At 44.3% G+C, this 19,890-nt stretch overlaps 1 protein-coding gene across 1 annotated transcript in view; it reads right to left on the minus strand.

The window, feature by feature from the left end:
- Positions 1-19,890, minus strand: part of SGPP2 (sphingosine-1-phosphate phosphatase 2) — a 36,960-nt gene that overhangs the window by 12,074 nt on the left and 4,996 nt on the right. Inside the window, exon 2 of the mRNA XM_064666547.1 lies at positions 10,284-10,442. Coding sequence (XP_064522617.1) covers positions 10,284-10,442 — 159 coding nt within the window. The remainder of the gene's footprint in view (positions 1-10,283; positions 10,443-19,890) is intronic.

A 19,890-nucleotide genomic window follows, 5' to 3' on the forward strand; every position in this document is an offset into this window, starting at 1 on the left:
TGCATGAGGTGCTGCAGGAAACCCTCTGGGATGCACCACCCGTGTGGTTATTAAATTACAACCTCAGCATCCCTGGTGAGGCAGCAGAGGGAGAACTGGACAAGCAACATGAAGTACCAGTTCTCCTGCCTAACTCCACAGTAAAAGGCTTTTGTTCCCTGTTTGGGACCCCAGAGGTTTAAGCAAAGACTCCATTAATTAGCTCCCAAGCAGAGCAACACTATTTTTGGGGGGAAATGTTGCACTCTCAGTTCAGCAACAGAAGCAGAGGCAAGGATGGCCAGCATCCCTAAGAGGTGCAGCTCATCCAGCCATGCCCAGGGCACCCACTGTGTCGACATCCTCTGCTCCTTAGCAGCAGGCTCTCAGCATCCAGCAAGGACTGCGAAAAATCAGCCAGGCTGGTGCATCCCTGGAGGATGCATTTCCTTTCTATTTCCAGCCTACTCCCTTTAGATAGCGTAGCCAGACATAGGCAAAGAAGACTCTTCAAAACAAAGCAAACCTTTTTCCTTTTTTTTAATATAAAAATCAGGTTAACTGATGTCTACCATGAAAGCTCAGTTGCTGTGTGAGACAGCTCACTGTTCTGCTTCTCACGCTTCCACTAGCAAAGGAGGGGTCTTAAAATAACATCCTTCCCATGCTGGTGTTAGCCATATGCTACAACAGCAACACGATCATCCAGTGCCACATTTGTCACTAGCCACATTACATCCCTCTCTCTCTCCCACCAACCATTTAAAAAATGGCTTCACATTGAAAGAAAGACATCAGGACTCAGGATTCACATGTCAGGACCAGGAAAAAGCCAAAAGTCATGTCCTTTTCTCTACAGCAAAACACATGCTGCAGGGAGTGCTAGACTTACATCCAGCACCAGAGCCTGGAAAAGTGATTGCTGGTGCCTTTTTAGCCTTTATCCCTCATCATGTGAATCACGTTACTGCCTTACTATCAGCACCAGGTGTGACACTCCTGGCTGCTCCTGTAGACACACAGGGCACAGGGGAGACAGCAAAGACCCTGCCCCAGACTGTTCACAGTAAACAAAGGCTCAAGGAACAAATGTCTTTTAGAAAACACTGTGTGGGTTTATTTGGTTAATGCTACCAGTTTCCAAATGGATGCAGGCACATCTTTGGAAGTTAATTAAATTCTGGGGTAGAAAGCAAAATTACTCTCTCCAGCAGAACATAAAACATTGAGGCTGCTGTTTGTGATACCATCTGAGAGGCAAGGTAGAATGAGCCAGTTTATCAGCAGTCCTCTGTAATAATGACTTCCACTTGTGGAAGTATTATTAGTGCTGGTACATAAGAGCATTACAGGAGAGGAAATGAGTCATCTCTAAAATGAAGGCTATGCTAGGACTCCTCTGATGGTGACAAACAGGCTGAATGCTTGAGGTGGTATGGGTAAGCAAAAATACCAGGCTTCCTCACAACACCCTTCTTCCTGGCATCCCAGATTAAATTCTGACCCTTCTACTTTTTAAAAACACATATTGTACAGATGGTGAGGAGAGGTGAGACAACCTCCGTATAAACACCAAGAGGAATCCAGAATATGCTCAGACTAAGCACTGATCTCTGACACACCAGACCTTTGCCTTTAGCTTATCTGGGTACCGTGCACGTGTCTTTACACACAGTGTCCTGGATTATTTGGCAGAAGCAGCAGTTGTGGGCGCAGTAAACCCACTAGCTGAACGGGCAGGCTTCCCCAAGAGGTGAAACATGGCAAGTGCCCGTGTCTAAAGGTCCCCCCAGCACAGGTGTTGCTCTGCTTTGCCTGCACCCCACATGCTGCTGGAGGAGCCAGACTCAAACCACGCTCATCTAAGATTTAAATAAAACCCATTCCAAAAGTTTTTCTGTACCCGTGTACATTTCTGCCCAAGGGATCTCCAAGCCCAAGACTGAACACTGGGGAGAAGAGGGAACAGGCCCTCGACCACAGAGCAAGCAGGTGCTGTTTGCTCTCTTGTAGGCATGGCAGAGAGTAAAACCTTGAAGCAAGTAATGCCTCCATGCTTAATTGTTCTGTTTGCTTCTTCCTTGCATTGCTGACATTTTTTGCCTGCCTAGAGTGCTGTATTACAGCTCTCAGTGCTGTTCTTCTGTGTTTATTTCTAGCACAGGCTCTTTTAAATAACCCAAGTTTCAAAGATGTATGTGTGAAAAAGGGGCACTGCTAAGGCTGGCAGGGAGGGAGGGGAGCTGAAGCTCAAGGATGGACAAGAGAAAAGTACCCAAAACCAGGCCCCAAACCTGGGCAGAAAGAAGTGATGTTCTTGAACACCAAACAGGTTCACACAAGGAGCCCTTGTCCCAAGACCCTCACCACACTTTCCCACAGGACCCCCTGTTAAGGGACACTCAGGGACCCTGCTTTCCCTCTGCATTTTCCAGTCCTACAAGCTATGGTTGAGACAAGAGCTACAGCGTGAGTCCTTATTAAACAAATGATAGCAAAAGCAGGACTGTGGCCTGGGAGCAGAGTTGTGGTGGAGGGGTCACTGGCAACCATCATGCACATGCATAGCAGGGAAATGCCACCTTCCTGTCTGTGCTGAGGTGTGTGCATGCATACACAAGGAAAAGTTGCTCCCATAGCATTGACACGGTGGGGACCCTCAGGAAGTTATGTCAGCTCCTTAACATTTGCAGAGTCACTTTACAGGGGCATGGCAGCACCAGCTGTGGGAAGTAAAGCACATCCCCTCAGTCCCTTCCTCCAAAGCCACAGGGATACAGCCTGTCACCATGGTGCTATCCTCTACCATCTTCCCAGGAGACCCTGGCCTCAGGCTGCACAGCTCTCGCCTTAGTGCAGCACAAACCAGGCACTCCATTCGTTGGCTGAAGCTGTGAGCTGCACTCACAGGCAGAGGGAGAGCCCAGGGCAGGCTTTTCCTCCCAAGGACTCCTGCTCAGCACTGCACGGGAATGTGTTATCTGCATCTCACTCTGCTCCACAGCGAAGCAGTAAGCAACCCAGCTAACTGAGCCATGCTTGAAACCCAGAGTACAACTGCCCTAATCTGAACAGAGGTGAACAAGCCTCCTCTGTTTCTGCACTGCCAGGTGCTACCACACCAGTTCAGCAATTCCCGTTCAGCTGGGAATGTGACACAGACTGTGCCTGAGCTGCCATCCCTCCCAAGGGTCTCGCATCTATAACCACACAGGCTGAACACATGGGCCAGGGCAGCAAGCTGGACACACCAGTCTAAATCCAAGCCCATAGACACTATTATTCAGTTTTGGATCCTGTGAATTTTCTGCTCTTTTCTCGTACACATCCATGCCTTCCGAATGCAATGAAAATGACTCTGAAGTCTCCCAAGTTAAATCCTTACAAAAAATGTAAGCATCAATTAAAAAAAACCACCTGGGTAAGGACTTCTTACTTGTTCCCCTCTCAAAATTACTTTTTATTAATACTGTAAGCAACTTAAAATCAAGACTTCCCTCCCTGATGCCTACCAGTACAGCTGGGGTGGCCTGTGCTGTGCGAGGGCAATAACAATCATTTACAGTAAGCCAGGGTATCAGGTGAAGGAAAGGCAAAGCTTTATTGCCACTTTGGGTCAGCAGCATTACATTTTACTACACGAAGGCAATTGGCAGTTGCTATAGCAGCATGACAGCCTCTGTAGTCTTTTCCTGAGAGCTTCCTCTTAATTTGCTCTGAGTCATATATATGGTCTGTCTCCAAAAATATATCCTCACCTGGGCCTTTACATCACAGTAAACAAGATGAATCTACCTTTGTCATTTTAACAGATCTTGCTTTATTGAACAATCATAGAATTAAACTTGAGGCATTAGCATCCACACAGGTCCAGATGCCAATTCATTTGTTCCAACATCTGCAAGAGTTCCCTCTGGGGTGAGAGACTGCTCCCTTCCCTCTGAGCATTTTAGTCCCATAATGTGACCTGTCTCCTAGACATTTGCATACCTCTGGTATTGAGTCAATCATCTAAGAAGAGGTTTTTCCTCACCTGCAGGTGTTGTCTGGCATTTGCAGTGGTTCTCCCTCACTCCTCTCTCAGTTGCTGCAGGCAGCATTCCCGTGGCAGGAAGCAAGAGCGCTGCAAGCAGATTTACCACCACAGTGCAGATGCACAAGAGGGCATACAGACACACAGCCAAGCCAGTTCTGCATGCAGAGGCACGGCACCAGTGCCTCAGGGCACGATTTCCCCTGTGGAACATTCCTATGGCAGCTGCCCAGCCCCCGAGTCTGGCAGGATTGAGGAAACAGGCTCAGTGCTGCAGGTGTGCTGTGTGTGGACATCCTCCATCACCCTTCCCCTGCCACGGCCTCCACACAGGGCTGGACACACCTGAGCCTCCCACAGGCATGTGAAGGTCAGGAGGAGCAACTCTTTTGTATTCTGTAATATTTCAGCTAACAAAGAGAAACCAGAACATGTTTATTTTCAACTTCTGATTTTACAGCTCTCCTATCTATGCTATTGATCTACTAAAAGGACAAGACGAAATTCAAGAGGAGACATGGGGTCAAAAAGCATTGGCGACATCTTCCCCGAGACTCACAGTGTGGCAGCCTGACTTTGAATCTGCTGTTTTGGCTCCAAAACAGAAACTCTATAACCTGGCTCTAGAAACCCTGGCCTGCAGTAGCATATGTCATCTTCTCAGAAAGGAAACTCACAGTTTGAAAATGATGTTGTTTGGGGTTTTTTTCCATAACATTATGCACTGATAAGAGTGACCAAGCACAACAGGGAAAAAAAGAAGGATGCACTATTAATAAACTGGCATTTGCAGATTAGTCAAGCAGAAGAAAAACTGTATGTGGTTGCCAAGGCAGGCATGACTTTCATTTACCATACAGGAATTAAACCAAGCACCCAGGCTGCACCATTCACAGCTTCTGTTCTCAGCATCCCCCAGTGAAAGCTTAAGTGACCAGAGAAACACTGCAGCAGATAATAGCTGTGACTGTGTCCCTTGAGCATCCCTTGGTTCATGGGGAAAGAGGAGCAGGGAAAGGAAGAGAACGTTCTTGTGGAGATACTCCTCTACCCCCAAGTCAATGCCAAGAACTAAGGTTTGGCATCAGGAAAACACAGCGTGAAAGTCACTGAGCAGCACTGTTGGCCTTTTGCCCTGGCAGCAACCCATGTGGAGGAGGCCCTGTAGAGCAGAGGAGCCCCAGGCACCCCCAGCCTGCGGGGGCCCTAAGCCACCCTCTGATTTTATCCTGCTCTCCATCCCCTCCCTGAACCTCCCTGCATGCAGATATGCCAACGGCTGGGATCCTCCTTGAGGCACACATGCCTTATGGGAGAGGGCAGCTGGCTGTGGGAACTCAAGGATCTGCCATTTCCAGCATGGTTATTGCTTTTCAGAAAATACATCAATTTTGTGCTAGCTGCACAGGAACTTTACACATTTTCCAAGGGTTTAGTCAGGTTCAATGGGACATTCAAGGTCACACTGAGCTGGTGGGATGCTCAGACACTCGGGTTGTCCCAGCTCCACGATGGGAGCAGCAAATCTAGGAGGCAGGTCTCCAGCCCACCACAAGCATCACAGCACACATGTCATGGCAAGGGTCAGCAGGAGACAGGGAGAGAGGAGAGACAGCATGGACAGCTTCCTAGAAAAAGTTATATATATAAAAGGAGGGAGGACTTTGTCTCAATTCAGGCTTCAGAAACACAAAACCAGAACAAGATCTCGTGCTTCCAGAAGTACAACCAACTAACACCCTAGCACATTCACTCTGTCTTTAAAAGAAGCCTTTGGACAAAAACTATAAGGGGGTTGACTATCTCATAAGGAGCTCAAAGAAGGAAATTTGGGGCCAATCTCCTGGTAGCAGGAAAAGTACTGTCACGTTGATCTGGTTTGTCATCTAACACCTAAAATTGGGAAATGATTATACCTAGTAGATCTAGTGAAATACAAAAGGCTGCCAATTTAAACTTCACCTTAAATGGTTCACAGCTGGTCTCAGTTGTGAAAGCCTCACTGGCACTCTTTCTTCAGGGGTGGAGTACATCTACCAGCTCTTACAAAATTCCATTTCAATCAACACTTTATCAACTTCCACATGACATTTTCTTTTAGGGACCATTTATTTTTGTATTCTGACATTATGTAGTTACTTATGTGCCCGAATACAGTTTTACATGATCTTGTGCAGTGTAATATATGATGCTTTCAAGACCTGTACTTTTGAGTGACTATGTTTATCAGCTGTTCCAGGCTTGTTTTGGTGAAATGTAGCAAAAGCAGTAAAACTAACAAACACATAGGAATTGTTAAACCCAAAGTTTGCTTAGAAGTGTGTTTTCAAAGCGGTGTCCAGGGATTCAAGCACCTCATGGTAATGTCAGTGGCATCCCAATTGCAGCTAAACTCCTGCTGGTTAGGAAACTCCTGGTTACCCTGAGAGATGGAGTTCAGAGCTCATCATTCCTAGCTATGTGCTGACAATCTGTAGAAGGCTGTTCCTCTGAAAAGCAAGATGCTAAATTGCCATGGACTCAGACCCAGGACCTTCTCAGACTTGCTGAAAATGTCTACACCCAGTGCTGCTCAAGGAGTCCAGAGGGGCACACACAGCCTGGCAAACTCCTGCCTGGCATCACCAGGCACCCAAACCCTGCCTTCCTTCAGAGCTGACGCCTACCCCTGAGTCAGCAGCTTATCACTGTCACATGCCAACAGCTTCCACACCTGCCCCAACAAAGTCCATGCTGGCCAGCTCTTATTTATATTGCATAAATTAAAGTTTTATGCTGTAACTGTAACTAATTTTTTCCCCAGGTCTCTACCTCTGAAATTGCACACCAAAATAAAGTTTTCAGACCTGAGAAGTGCAGAAAATAAAAAACAAACAAACAAACAAAACCAAAGTGAGCTTTCACCTCTTGACCTGAGATGTGCAGTGAATTTAAAGTACATTTGAGGCCTGGTTTGTGTGAAGCTATTTTTCATCTCTGCACTTCCTGGTTGAAGTCACGACAGTCATAGGCTTCAAAGCTTTGTCTGTGCAGGTTCAAGAGCTTTTATTTCAAATTTCTGGAGAAGAGAAGCAAAGACACCAGAGTACCTTCAGCACTGACCCAGCATCTTGTTCAGAAGTTTCAGTTATTTCCTCCATCTATCCAGAAAGGTAAAGCCTGCATATGTACTGTGAATCCTCAGAGGAAAGACACCATTGGAACTGCCTTATGCATGTTTCTTCTTGTGATTGTACTTTTATTTAAAGAAGCTCCTTTCCCGTGCGGTTTGCAGCCAGCCCCATTCTCTCTCCAACTTCATTTTGTTAGGGACTTATCTAAGTTTTCAGTCTGCTCAGAAAATAGTCTGTTCTTTAATCATCCCTGGCCCTGCTCCAGTTTGAAATCATCTTTCTCAAATGGGGGTGACTGGTTCTGCATAAAATATTACAGATAAGATGGCAGGAAAGCTTTGTAAACAGCATTAATGCTGCTTTGATTTTTAAGGGAAGAAACTCCCCTGATTCATCCTGGCAAACTGACATTATTTCCAACTTGCAGCAGAAACTCACAGGTTTAAGTTGGAAACAGCACAAACCAAAGCACCACCCTCAGCACCCTTCTGTTTCTCCAGTGCTCACAGGCAGCCCCACTTCTCCTGGCGGATGATCTCACCCTCTTTGTCACCACCATCCCTGCCTACGATGTTCCCAGTGTACCCAGCTCTCACTGGGAACTCTCACTGGTCCACTCCTTGCTGAAGAGCTTCACTAACAGCCCCTCCTCATCCTGAGCATCTCTTTTAAAGGGAACTACTACTACCTTCCCCTTAAAGCTCTCCCTTTGATACCAACTCCTTTCCTCTGATGGGTAAGAGCCTTCTGCAGAACATGCCTGGGTGCTGCACTTGCCCCTTCATACTTTTCCCAGACTTCAACTGGCAGTTGTTGCCAGAGATATCAGGCTACCTGGATTTTTACTTTTATCTAACACAGCTCTTCTTAGCCCCACATCATCATCATCCATTCAGAAGCATTTCTTCAAAACTCTGGATTGCAGAGAGCCTGCAGGTCTGCACTTCTGCTCACCACCATGTCACCAGACAGGCGACCTTCCACTGCTATCAACCAAAAACCTCCCAGTTAGCTAACACCACGCCTTTGTCCCACTGACTCCTTGACATTTCCCATGCAGCTAAACCAATTGTGCTGGCACATACATGACTAAGACCAGGCTGGATGGGGCTTTGAGCAACCTGGTCTAGTGGAAGGTGTCCCTGCCCATGGCAGGGAGGATGGAAGTAGATGATCTTTAAGGTCCCTTCCAACCCAAGCCATTCTATGATTCTGTAAGACAGACCAGCACCACTTACAGCACTGTTAATACCAGTTCCTGCTCACAGCCTTCAAGAAACCCACCCAGCTGAGCTTGCCATAATATTAACACATGGCCTGCACAGACATCTTTAGTCATTTTGCAATTACACACAATCAACGTTTTAAAAATACAGGTTGTCATAAGCCCATATATTTAAAACAACTTCCCCTTTTCATTATAAAGTGCAACTCCACAACTCCCTCAGTAACTGGAAAAATAATATTAATAATCATAATATCACATGCTTGAATACTCTAATTACAGAATCACAGAATATGCTGATTTGGAAGGGACTCACAAGGATCATCAAGTCCAACTCCTGGCCCTGCACAGGACCATACCCAAGAATCACACCATGTGCCTCAGGGTATCGTCCAAACACTTGAACTCTGTCAGGCTTGGTGCTGTGACCACTGCCCTGGGGAGCCTGTTCAGTGCCCAACCACCCTCTGGGTGAAGAACCTCTTTCTAATATCCAACCTAAACCTCCCCTGACACAACTTCAGACCATTCCCACAGGTCCTGTCACCACAGAGAAGAGATCAGTGCCTGCCCTTCCTCTTCCCCTCACGAGGAAGTTAGACTGTGACGAGGCCTTAAACCAGACTGGATCTGGCCAGTACTCAGATGAACTCCTTGCAAGAAAAAGGCAAGGCAAGTCTGCATGTGAGGAGCTCTAAAGAGTCATTTTCTGAGCAATATGCAAACTCAGAAGGCAGTGACTACCAATTTTCATCTTCTGTGGCATGTTTCCAGAAGCAGTAGGTGTACTCCTGGCCAAAACCCAGCTCTAATTATACAGTGTCCACCTACTTCTACATTTCACTTGCAAGTTATTTTTCATGTCCTCTTTATAAAATGTATTGACTAGGGTTATTGGCACAGAGCAATTGATGCCTTCTCTCCAAGACCGTGTATATTTGAAGTGTATTTGAAATGTATTAGGAATTCAAATAGTTTTTATTATTTCTTATCATATTATTTGGTCAAAAGACAGAATATTATTAAACAGAATTGACCAAATCACAGAGAAGCTTCACTGTAAAGAAAAAAAGCTAGCTATCAAACCCAAGTTTTTACCAAACTTCAATTTCTTAGATCAATTGACAGCTAAACCTCCATGGTCCTGCCATCTGCCAGAGGTGCTCACTTACCTCCCTTCCTTGTTCTAAAATTTGAGCAGCAAAGATCTGATCAATACCAAAATGAGCAATGTCAGTGACAAAACAGCCAATCTCAGCCTCAAGTGCCTGGTTATCTACTGTTTTTTCAGTGCCAGAATGGAAATACATTATTCTGGATACCCTGGATACCCACAAACCACACTTGTGAAGGCTGAATCAATGCAGAAACCAGTTAATTTGAGAATGCTCTCGTATTAACAAAAAAAATCAATGCTTTTAAGTCTTAGTCTTCAACAGATAATCTGATTTCCCCCCCCTCAAATTACTGCTTATCCCACTGCAGTCTGCACATCCCCTTACTATCAAGTTTATAGTAATTTCAGTCAAGCAAGAACTATGCAATAAGTTATGCAGAAGAAATTAGAATAAGAGAAAGATTTCCCAAAGTGATGAAAAATTATCATTAAAATACTATGACACATTGGGAAGGAAGTGTTTTCCCAACTGTTCTATGTAAACCCTATCAGCAGCTGAATCTGTGATTGGGCTGGAAAAAAAATAAGTCAGTCCAAGATGTGGCAGGGATGAACAGACACCCCATGTCAGCTAATGCCTGTCAGCTCCTCTCTCAGCATCACAATGCCTCTGATTCCTGAACACACGAGTTATGTATAAATAGTGTCAGTGCTTCTTTTCTTTGAAGGGATTTTGTTTGTTCAAAGGGTTATTCTTAAATATTCATTTGCTGTAGATACAGAATCAACATTTAAATTAATCATAGAAATACTTACAGACCAAACAATTATCATTCTTCTAGATACGGAGTGGTCAATATTCCAGTAGGTAAATGGAAGGAAAGTGATATAAAATATCTCTTCACCCAAAGCAGCTGAAAACCTGAACAAGTAGTAGTAGAAGTAGTTCTTCACAATATACTTCTGTGTGCAGCCCTGGAAAAGGAGAATTTTGCAAAGTTTTAATGAATTAGAAAATCACAGCAAACATTTAAGATACTTTAACTGCTACAGTTCCCAGACCTTAAACTAAACAACTTGTTATAAAAAGTGTAAAGAAATGAAGTTCAACTTTTATACTAAAATGAAGACTATAATGATAGCTCAACTACGTTTCCTGCAGAGCAGAAATCTATTCAGGCTAATTAAACTGACAGAAACTTTCAAGAGAAGGGATCAGCTCTTCCTCGAGGGTAATAAAGAGTTTGTCAGAAAAGAGTACTGATGTGCTAAGTTTTTACATCTGTAGACAAAGCCACCATTGTTTTCACTGTTGAGATGAAAAACATAAACTGCAATTAGCAAACCACTTCATTTAGGATTTGCCTCATTATAGCAGGCAAAGTTGACCCTGCTAGTATGAGAAATTTGCTGCCAGGTCCACTGACAGCAGCAGCCCCAGCACTGCCCTCAACACCAGGCTCTCCATGTGCCTCCCATCCCATGCTGCCCATGGCAGGATGCTCAGGGAGTCACCCCACGCTGAGATGCCACAGCTGTAAACTACAGCTTTTACATGGAACTGGGCTCAGCAATTGCAGCTGCACGAGCAGATCCAGGGGAAAACAAGGCTGTGAGTGGGCAGAGAGAGGAGCTGCCCCTGTCACCACCAGATTTTCACTTCTGTGAAATTTTTAAGTAACAACCACCAGGTTGTCTCTTTAAACATTACCAGCAGATACATTGCAATCAGTGACACTTTAGCACTTTATTTATTCATTTTATTAAGCTAGATATTTCATTCAATCTCTGGATTTGGCAACTGGATGATTTCATAAGATGTACCCCACCTAACACGTTTGTATTCTCTCTTCTAAAAGGTGACACCCAGCCCTCCAGGGCCGGGAAGCCACAGAACAGCACTCATTGCTAAGTCCATGACTTTGTTCACTTGTCCAAAGTGTCTAGAAAAGGTTTGCTGCTGCCATTTGGGACTAGGACACCACTAAGAACCCTCACATCCTGTCAGCAGGAGCAACATACAAGTCAATCACATTTTATAGGAATACCTGTACACTTAAGGAAAAAGAAGGATATATATACACACACATATATACACACACAAATGTATATGAAGAGAATTTTTGATTTGGGGAAGGAGCAAAGGAGCCAGGCTAGTCCCATTCCATCTCCCTCCAAAAAATTAATATAGAGGTTGCCTATGTAAATATGAGATGAAAGAACTTCCTAAAGATGAGAACTAAGAAGGGATCACAAAGGTTTCAGCATAGACACACTAAGTTAAGATACAGCTTTGACATAAGCTAACAAAACTCTTCTAACAGGAACACTGTTATGCTCAGAGTGGTCTGTGTAACTCATTAACCAGAGAGAAACTCTCATTCTACGTGCTAGTAAGAAAATGTAAAAATTGTCTAAGGAGTCTAGATATACAATTGTGACTCATTGTAAAAGCCATTAGAAGTTTCAGTCACTTCATCTGCTTTTAATGCAGAGATGAGGCGAACTGCATGGACACTACAAAAGGAAGATGGAAAGAAGTTGCATCCATTCACCTATCATAGAAAAAACACAGCTTAAATTGATTTTTGTGTCAATAAACAGAAGAGATGAGTCTGAAACGCCAGGGTCAGAGGAGTGTTCCCCCATCTATCAGTAGCAGAGGTCACAGAGGATTTACTGGAATCCCTGTAGGATAACACAGCAGTATGCTGGGGCTGGCCAAATGACAGAGCAATCAGTCTGAGTGTCTCTAGTCTCATCTGCCACTTAGAAAACACCCCAAGTGCAATTAGCACTCCAATGCTTCTTCTGTCTGAGATTCTGAAACCTTATTTGGTGACACTTAACATGGCCCCACAGAAAGCCCTCTTCTGGCATCACTAACTCCTCAATTAAGCATCAATCCTCCAAGGTATTAGGAATGATGTGCTTGTGTGCTTTAGCTCAAGATGATCAGATATATCCCTAAGGTAATGCTTTTGTATTTGGAACCTCATGAGATGAGGGATAAAATTTTCCAATTCCAATAGCTGTCTTGTGGGCAATAGTTTTTCAAGTTCTAAAAGAAATCTGGAGTTAAAAAAGTATTTCCAGGTAGAAGGTAGGGCCAAGTCCTTCCACGTGATTTTTACAACCTTTCTTTTTCTTTCTCCTTTCCTATCAGAAATCACCCCCTACACATACTTGTTTGGGATTTTTTGTTTGCTTGGGTTTTTAACACTTTCTTTTTTTAACTCTACACCAGCAGTTGTGCACAGCCAGTGCGTGGCAGGGGACAAACAGAGTCTGTCTGTGACCCACAGTGCTAACAGCCACATGTCAGACATGCACTCTATCACCACTTGATGTTCGGTAGTGCATGGTAATAAAAAGCTGATGTTTGCACTCATTGTGATCCTAAAGCATTGTAAGTACAGCAAACCTGCTCCATGCACCTTCAGACAGCAGTTAGCTCATGTTCACTATTAATACACACTATTCCTGCAGAAAGCAAAGACTGCTGTGCTTTGAGAAGTGTCTTCCCTTTTTATTCTCATCCTAACCCCAGTGCAGGAAAAGTGATTGCAATTGTTCATGTGAACATTTAGCATATTCTAACATTCTCAGAAGTTTATCCAATCTCTAATTTTAAGTAACTCTGATCTTTAGACTTGGTTATTCTTAACGTACTGAAGTGACCTGATGCCTTTCACAATCCCTGAAGCCCTTTCAGTGAGTCAGCCCTTTCATGCATCTCCACTGCTATTTGGTCTGGACCAGAGGGGTTTTAATAATGGGCAGTAATTAAGGCTGTATATAAAATCAGAATTCTAGAGCATTTCAGAAGCAAGATGCTATAAGCCATGACATTTGCAGATGCAGAGACACGTAATTTCCCACAAGTGACTCTTCTCATCAACTGTAAAGTATCTACTTTTTAAAATCCTTGACTGCTCAGAATATAAGAAACTCTCATGAATGGTGAGTCTCTGTAAATTAACTACTCACCTGAAGTATTGTCATGGAAAATGGCTATTGAAGGTCATCCCACTTTGGCAGTCTCTGCACTTGAGTGGGTCACCCACACCAGGTGCTGCCTTATCTCAGGGCCCTTGAGTGCAAAGCCTGTGCCACAGCACCCACCCAACCTCCCTGGAGCATCCCCAAAACATTCCTACAGAGCAGTAATGACGGGGCCAGCAGAGCAGGGCAAACCAACACCATGGTGACTCTGGAGATACAATAACAGACGATGACACAGCATAGGAGGAATCCATCGTTTTAAAAGGATGTTCACATGTAACATTTAGCCTTCAAAGCTGAAGTGAGGGAACAGCAACTGCACCACTAACAGAACACGTATTTTTAGGCAGAGCTATAACCCCACAAGACAAAAAAATAGTAGCTGTGTAAAGATACTGCTCCTGCAATTCCTGTGGGATATCTCTTGTCAGAGATCTAAACAGGCCCTGGCTTATCTTGCCCTGTCTCTAGAGACAAGCTTTGCAGCATCAGACTTCCAAGGCTCAGAGTCTGACCCAGAGATACAATTAACCAACACTGTTCTCAGCTCTCAATTACTTTGGATCTTTTAGAAGATGTACATGTTTAATTGAAGTTCTTGAAGTCCCTTGCTTCCCCTTCCAACAGAATTGCCTTGCAGAAGATCAGCGATTTCCCTCCCAAAGTCCGTAGTTAATGCATTGCAATATTTATCATTTAAGTGATTTATTTACTGCAGTAAAAAAAAATAGGTACAAAATTTAGAGAAGCCACCAGAAAGCAGGAACAAGGGGAAAAGCCAAAAATTCTAATCTAGATGTTGCTGCACATAAAGAAAGTGTAAAACAGACAATTCAGCCCCAAAGGGCAGTGCTGTCTGCCTTCCCACTGTAAGCAGTGGGAAAAAAAATTCTGTACTCCAGTCTTCTGTAGAAACAGTCAGTCTTACATCAGCTTCTATGTTTACTAACAGTTAATAAAAGAAACCTATCAAGTCACAACAAAAAATTAGATATTGGTGATTAGATTTTGGAAAATGAGAAAAAGCAAAAACCATGATTATCAAAAGCTTCAGCTCTTCCATCCATCTCAATGTCAAACACATTCAGAGTTTCCTGAAGATCCAACAAGCAGCTGAGAGCACTCAGTAACACTCCAGGACCTATGCATTCACCTTCCCTGGGAGCAGCAACACTGGAACTCACTGCTCCAAGAGGAAAGAACAGGGTGGCCACGAGACAGGCGCTGTGCCCAAGTGGGAGATCCTGATGTGGCCACAAGCCCCTCACAGGGAGGGGCTGGGGGCAGAGCACCCATGGTGAGGTGAGGGAGAAGCCAGCAAAGGAGGGTTACAGACAGATGGAAGGAATTGCAAAGACATCAGGAAGACAGTGGTGGGGAGGGCCATAGCACAGGAAGCCCCAAGGCATGAAGAACGCACCTAACCAAACTCATACATATGTGCAGCTTCCCACTCTGTTCAACCACTTTTAAACAAGTAATTCATTTTTTACCCTCTACAGAATGTGAGGCAGCCAGTGAGCAATAGTTGTGCAGTCTGCATACTGTTCTTATTGAAGGAAGGACACCTAGAGCTAATGAAACCTCAGAAATGTGGAGACTGAGACAAACAGAAATCACAAGAAAATGCCATAAAGTTCAGTCCAGCTCTGCTGTTTGCAGCAAGTGCTTGTTGAGTAGTACACAGAGAGGCAACGTCCAGCTCCCAGCAATTACAGGGACATGTGGTCTGGGACCATCAGCTGATGCAGAAGCAAAGACAATCACTGCATGAGAAGTAACAACACATCAGCTTCAAGCCAGAGAGTCACAGAGCACTTTCAGTCACCTCAGACAAAGAACAAGTGGGGAGCCTAAAAACCAGGCAGAATCCCAGTAACATTTCTTAATTCATTCAAAGCACTAAAAAAGGCCATTACCTAAAGCTCTGAAGCAAAGGTACCATAACAGAGCAGTGCTGCAAATGGCACCAGGGATGGCTGGAAGCTGTCAGGCTGAAAGGGGCTATGCTTTGCCAGACCAAAGCCTGAGACCAGTCTAGTAGTAAAGAGGACATGAGCATCCAGGTCTTCCAACTGTCCCACTGGGCACCATGGTCACCCAATCAATCTCTCACACCATTCACCACATTTGACATCAGTACATCTTCATCCGAAATTTCCGCTTCAGTCTGTAAAGGATGGTGTAGCTGAGACAGACACACACACCTGCACAGTCAACACACACCCAGCACACTGAAGCTGGAATGGGTTCAGCACACAGTTAAAATAGCTCAGTTTATGTGTGAAGAGTTAATTTTTTAAACTTCAGATTATAACTCCTTCCACTCCAATTAGTACTTGGGAGGTAGACTGAATTATAGGTTTTATTTCTGTATCATGCTTTTGAGGTAACACTATTAGCCTCCTTCATTCAGTTGGAAGAACACATAGAAGTAACAGAATCTGCCAAGTAATTTAAATGTAAAGGGAATAACATAAGATTAGAGTTGACAGAGCATTTGTTCAGTCAGTTAATAGGAAGAATCAGTGAAGGAAAAAATTGATTATGTTGTCTTTCTAAAAGAAAGCCTTCTTAAAGAAACAAAGAAAACCCCAGAAGTCTTTCAGATGCATAGGGGCATGGTTACAAGAGTGAGATTGCTTATGAAGGACCTGCAAGTCACTGGAAGGACAGCCTTGGGCTTCCTAAAAGACAGCCTAAACCAAGCCTAGTCCAGCTTGTCCGCCAAGGATGGACAGCTTACACTCTCATCACTCTGATGGAAGTTCATCTAAAATTTGTCTAACCTGTCTTTACTGACACCAGTGGTGGAGGCTCCATTGCTTCTCCAGGCAATCTCCAAGTAGTCTGCTCTCCTGCCACCTAGCCTGAAACTTTCTTAATAAAATAGTCATAGGTTTAAATTTCAGTATCTGCTGCAGACAAGGAAAAAATTGTTTCCCCTCTCTTAAAGCTTACACAGGAGAAGGTTGCACAAGCATTCAGAAAGGACACAACTGTCCTCTCTTCCACTGCTTAATCACCTGGTAATTCGTCCAGAAGATACTTAGCATTTTCCAGACACAGCACTTAACATGCCTGTCTTGAATTTCAGAGCCCAAACATCAGACATGGTGCAGTAATGCTGAAGAAACACTCCCGCAGAATTTCATTCATTTTGAGGGTGGTTTTCAGAGGCATGCCACCACTGAACCATGCCCAACCTGTGATCTCCTCTACCCACTTCTTTTCCTCCATGAAATCACTACCAAGTCTACTGTTTTCCATTCTGCAGTTGAGTATCCATTACAACTGCTTCTTCAATAAGTATCTGCACCTATTGAACAGAAGCCGATTTTCAAACACACCTTCAGCTTGACAAGACTATTTGACTTCCATTCTCATCCTCCAGCCTGACTGCAGTTTCTTCTAAATTCATCTCACAAGCAGCACATCTCTCACAATCAAGTTTCCAACTAGTTATTTCCACATAGATATGAAGCCTATTCTGAAGAGACTCTCATTGTTTTCCATCAAAAGGTGTCCTTTGTGGCACTCAAACTTGCAGACCATGCAGCTTCTTTCTTAGCCAATACCTGGAGAGTTGACAACCATGGTTCAGGGAACCAGAACAGTTTGGGTTGGAAGGGACCTTTAAAGGTCATCAAGTGCAACCCTCAAACCTGCTAGCTCATATACTTTGGAGCTTTTGCCAGTTGCTAGTAAAAAAGGGAGATGTTCTGATCTTCTCCACACAGTGGTCTCGTGAGATCAGAATCATGCTTCCCTCCTTTTCTTCTGGTACAATTTTGAGGAATCCAAAAAGGTCTACCTTCCACCATGATCTTCAGAGTTTTGAGCACACACCTATACACACCTCTCTGACACAGAGGGTAAGGTCTTTGTGTGTGCTTCCTTGCATGCTCTTTATGGCAAGTTGTTCCTCTCACGGCCATTCCAGTTGCTCGAGTGACACCCCCGATGTCCAGTTCTTACTCTTTTGTTTTCAATCACTGATGTGTGTTGGCAGCAGTTTCCTGCCAAGAAAGCTGCACAACAACAGCGTAGGTAGGGCTGTGTGCATCTCCTTCTTGATGAGCTCACCTCCTGCATCCCCTCAGCCCTGCTTTGCCAGCCAGAGGTTGGGCAGATTGACACGGTTTCAAGTGCCATGACAGAAGTAGTGGGTGAGTTTCCCATGCACTTCAGCATCCTCCCACATTCCAGGAAGAACTGGCCAATTTGTGCAATATCAAAACAACAGGGCAAAAGGGAGGCAGGAGAGGGAAGGGCAGAAGGAAAAGGCTTCCTTCCTCCCTGTTTTACAGTGGAAGAACAGGTTTATTTAATTGCATTTTAATTTATGAGAATTAGACTGCAATTTTGAGAGGTGCAACATAGGGTCCACACCTGGAAATGTCTGAGGAAGTTATTTTAAGGGCTAGGTAGCATTTGTGTCTGTGGACAGAGGGAGGAAAACACATGAGTTAAAAGCCAGAGAAAGAAAATTACAGGCAGTTCAGAAAGATGGGCATTCCAACTTCAAAGCAGATATCAAATTCCTCTGAAACATAACTGTACTTCATCTCTGCAAAGGCAGAGTGTTACTAAAACTGTTTTTGGATAGAAGAAGGATGTGTCACAAAACAGCAGTTTTCAATCTGCACAGCATTAGATGGCCACCCTGCCTACACACCAGCTCCCTGCAAGCACCACCACCTCTTAGTTTTGACTTCCTGCCAAAAACACATGAGTCAGAGCATTACTAGGACCTGCATGGCTGCTAAATAGCCAGGGTGTTCTCAGAGATATAGGGGAGGAGGAATGGGAAGCCCCTCTATTACTTTTCCCCCAGCACACCAGGTTTGAGGAGCTCCCAGCTGATGGGAGCTCCTCAACAGAAGCTTAACCTGACCTAACCCAACAGAAACATGTGTGAATGGCCAGTGGCCATGGAGAACCAGCACTTCACTGTTATGTTTCTTCTCAGAGCAAAAAGCTTGTTCTCATCTTAAGATTTTGTTTTAGAAATTAAACATATCCTGGAAGCTGGACACCACAGATTAGTCACATATTTCTACCCAGCAGCACCAAGATCGCAGTCAGTTACTTTTGCACAAAGATTGGTTCCACAGCAGAGGTCTACCCTGAGAGGCATGGAGCAGTAAGGCTTCTGGAAGATAAATGGGCAGAGAAACATTTACCATTTTCAGAAAACTAAACTATTATTTTTTTAATCTCTTATAATCAGGCACTGCAGGGTGAAATGACTGCTTCCCCTGCAGAGAGCTCAAGATTTCAAGTCAAAGAGCAGTTTCCTAAGGTAGTACTTAAAAGGGCTTAGGGCTAAGTATCATCACAAATATGCAATTCCCAGCCAGATGTACCCATACCACTGTAAGAGGGAAGGGATATATGTTCAAATTGCAGCTGTGGCTGTGGAGAGGCATATTGGAGGACACCTCAGCAGCCAGCCCGCCCCCGGGGAGGAGAGCTGTAGATAAGATGTTCTCAATTCACTTGCTGCCTCATTATTAGTTGCAATAAGTGCAGGCCATGCCAGTGTCAGCTCTGTTTCCAATGCAGAAACACACAGGGAGACCAACATGTAACCTCATGTTGCCATCAAGTGCAGCTTCAAGGATCTCTTCTGCTGCTTCAAGGCCTGGATCTCCTACCCTGCTGAACAAGGGACTCTGTGGCTGAAGCCCCCTCAGCACTCCAGGAGCCTCCATGAGCCAGCAGAGCACTGTTGGCACTATTTGGCAGGTGTTTGCAAGGCTTAATCCTTCAGTCTGTGCCAGTTCAATATTCACCCTGGCACTTCACAGGTCCAAGTGAAGGGCATCACAGCTGCCCTTCTATAAGGACCTCCCCTCCTCCTCCCCAGACCCTTCATATAGTATTTTGCTTACTCTGTTCTCTCCTTCATGCCATACATCCTGGTGGATAGGCCTTATATTTTTCAGAGAACAGGCTCCTCACTGCCAACTCCTCTGAGCCCCTTCCCTGCAAACACTCAATATTTGCTCTCGTGGCACAATAGAGGTGTCTGACACTGCCTTCTGTAAAATAAAGTACCCCAATGCTCTCCCTTTGCAAGAGGAAATTGCAATGGGAAACATGGAAGGCAATACACCTAATTAAGCTGGTTAACATAAGTATTTATAATTCTGTCCAGTGGAGTGAGCTGCAAAGGGGATAACAACCTGGCCTGGGGTTATAGAGTGACCACTCAGCTTCCTGTGTGCCAGAATCCAGTTTGCAGCTGCCAATTGTCTTCAAAAGGAAGAATTAAACATTTTTATTTTTATTTTTACATTTAGTAATAAATATTTCCAAATATAGTAATAAAATAAAGTAGCAATAAATCAGCAATGCAGCTCCATATTAAAGCATTTAAATGCCTCTATATCTAAACCAATAGCAGTTTACC

Source organism: Pseudopipra pipra, chromosome 10, assembly GCF_036250125.1.
Source record: "Pseudopipra pipra isolate bDixPip1 chromosome 10, bDixPip1.hap1, whole genome shotgun sequence".
NCBI lineage: Eukaryota > Metazoa > Chordata > Aves > Passeriformes > Pipridae > Pseudopipra > Pseudopipra pipra.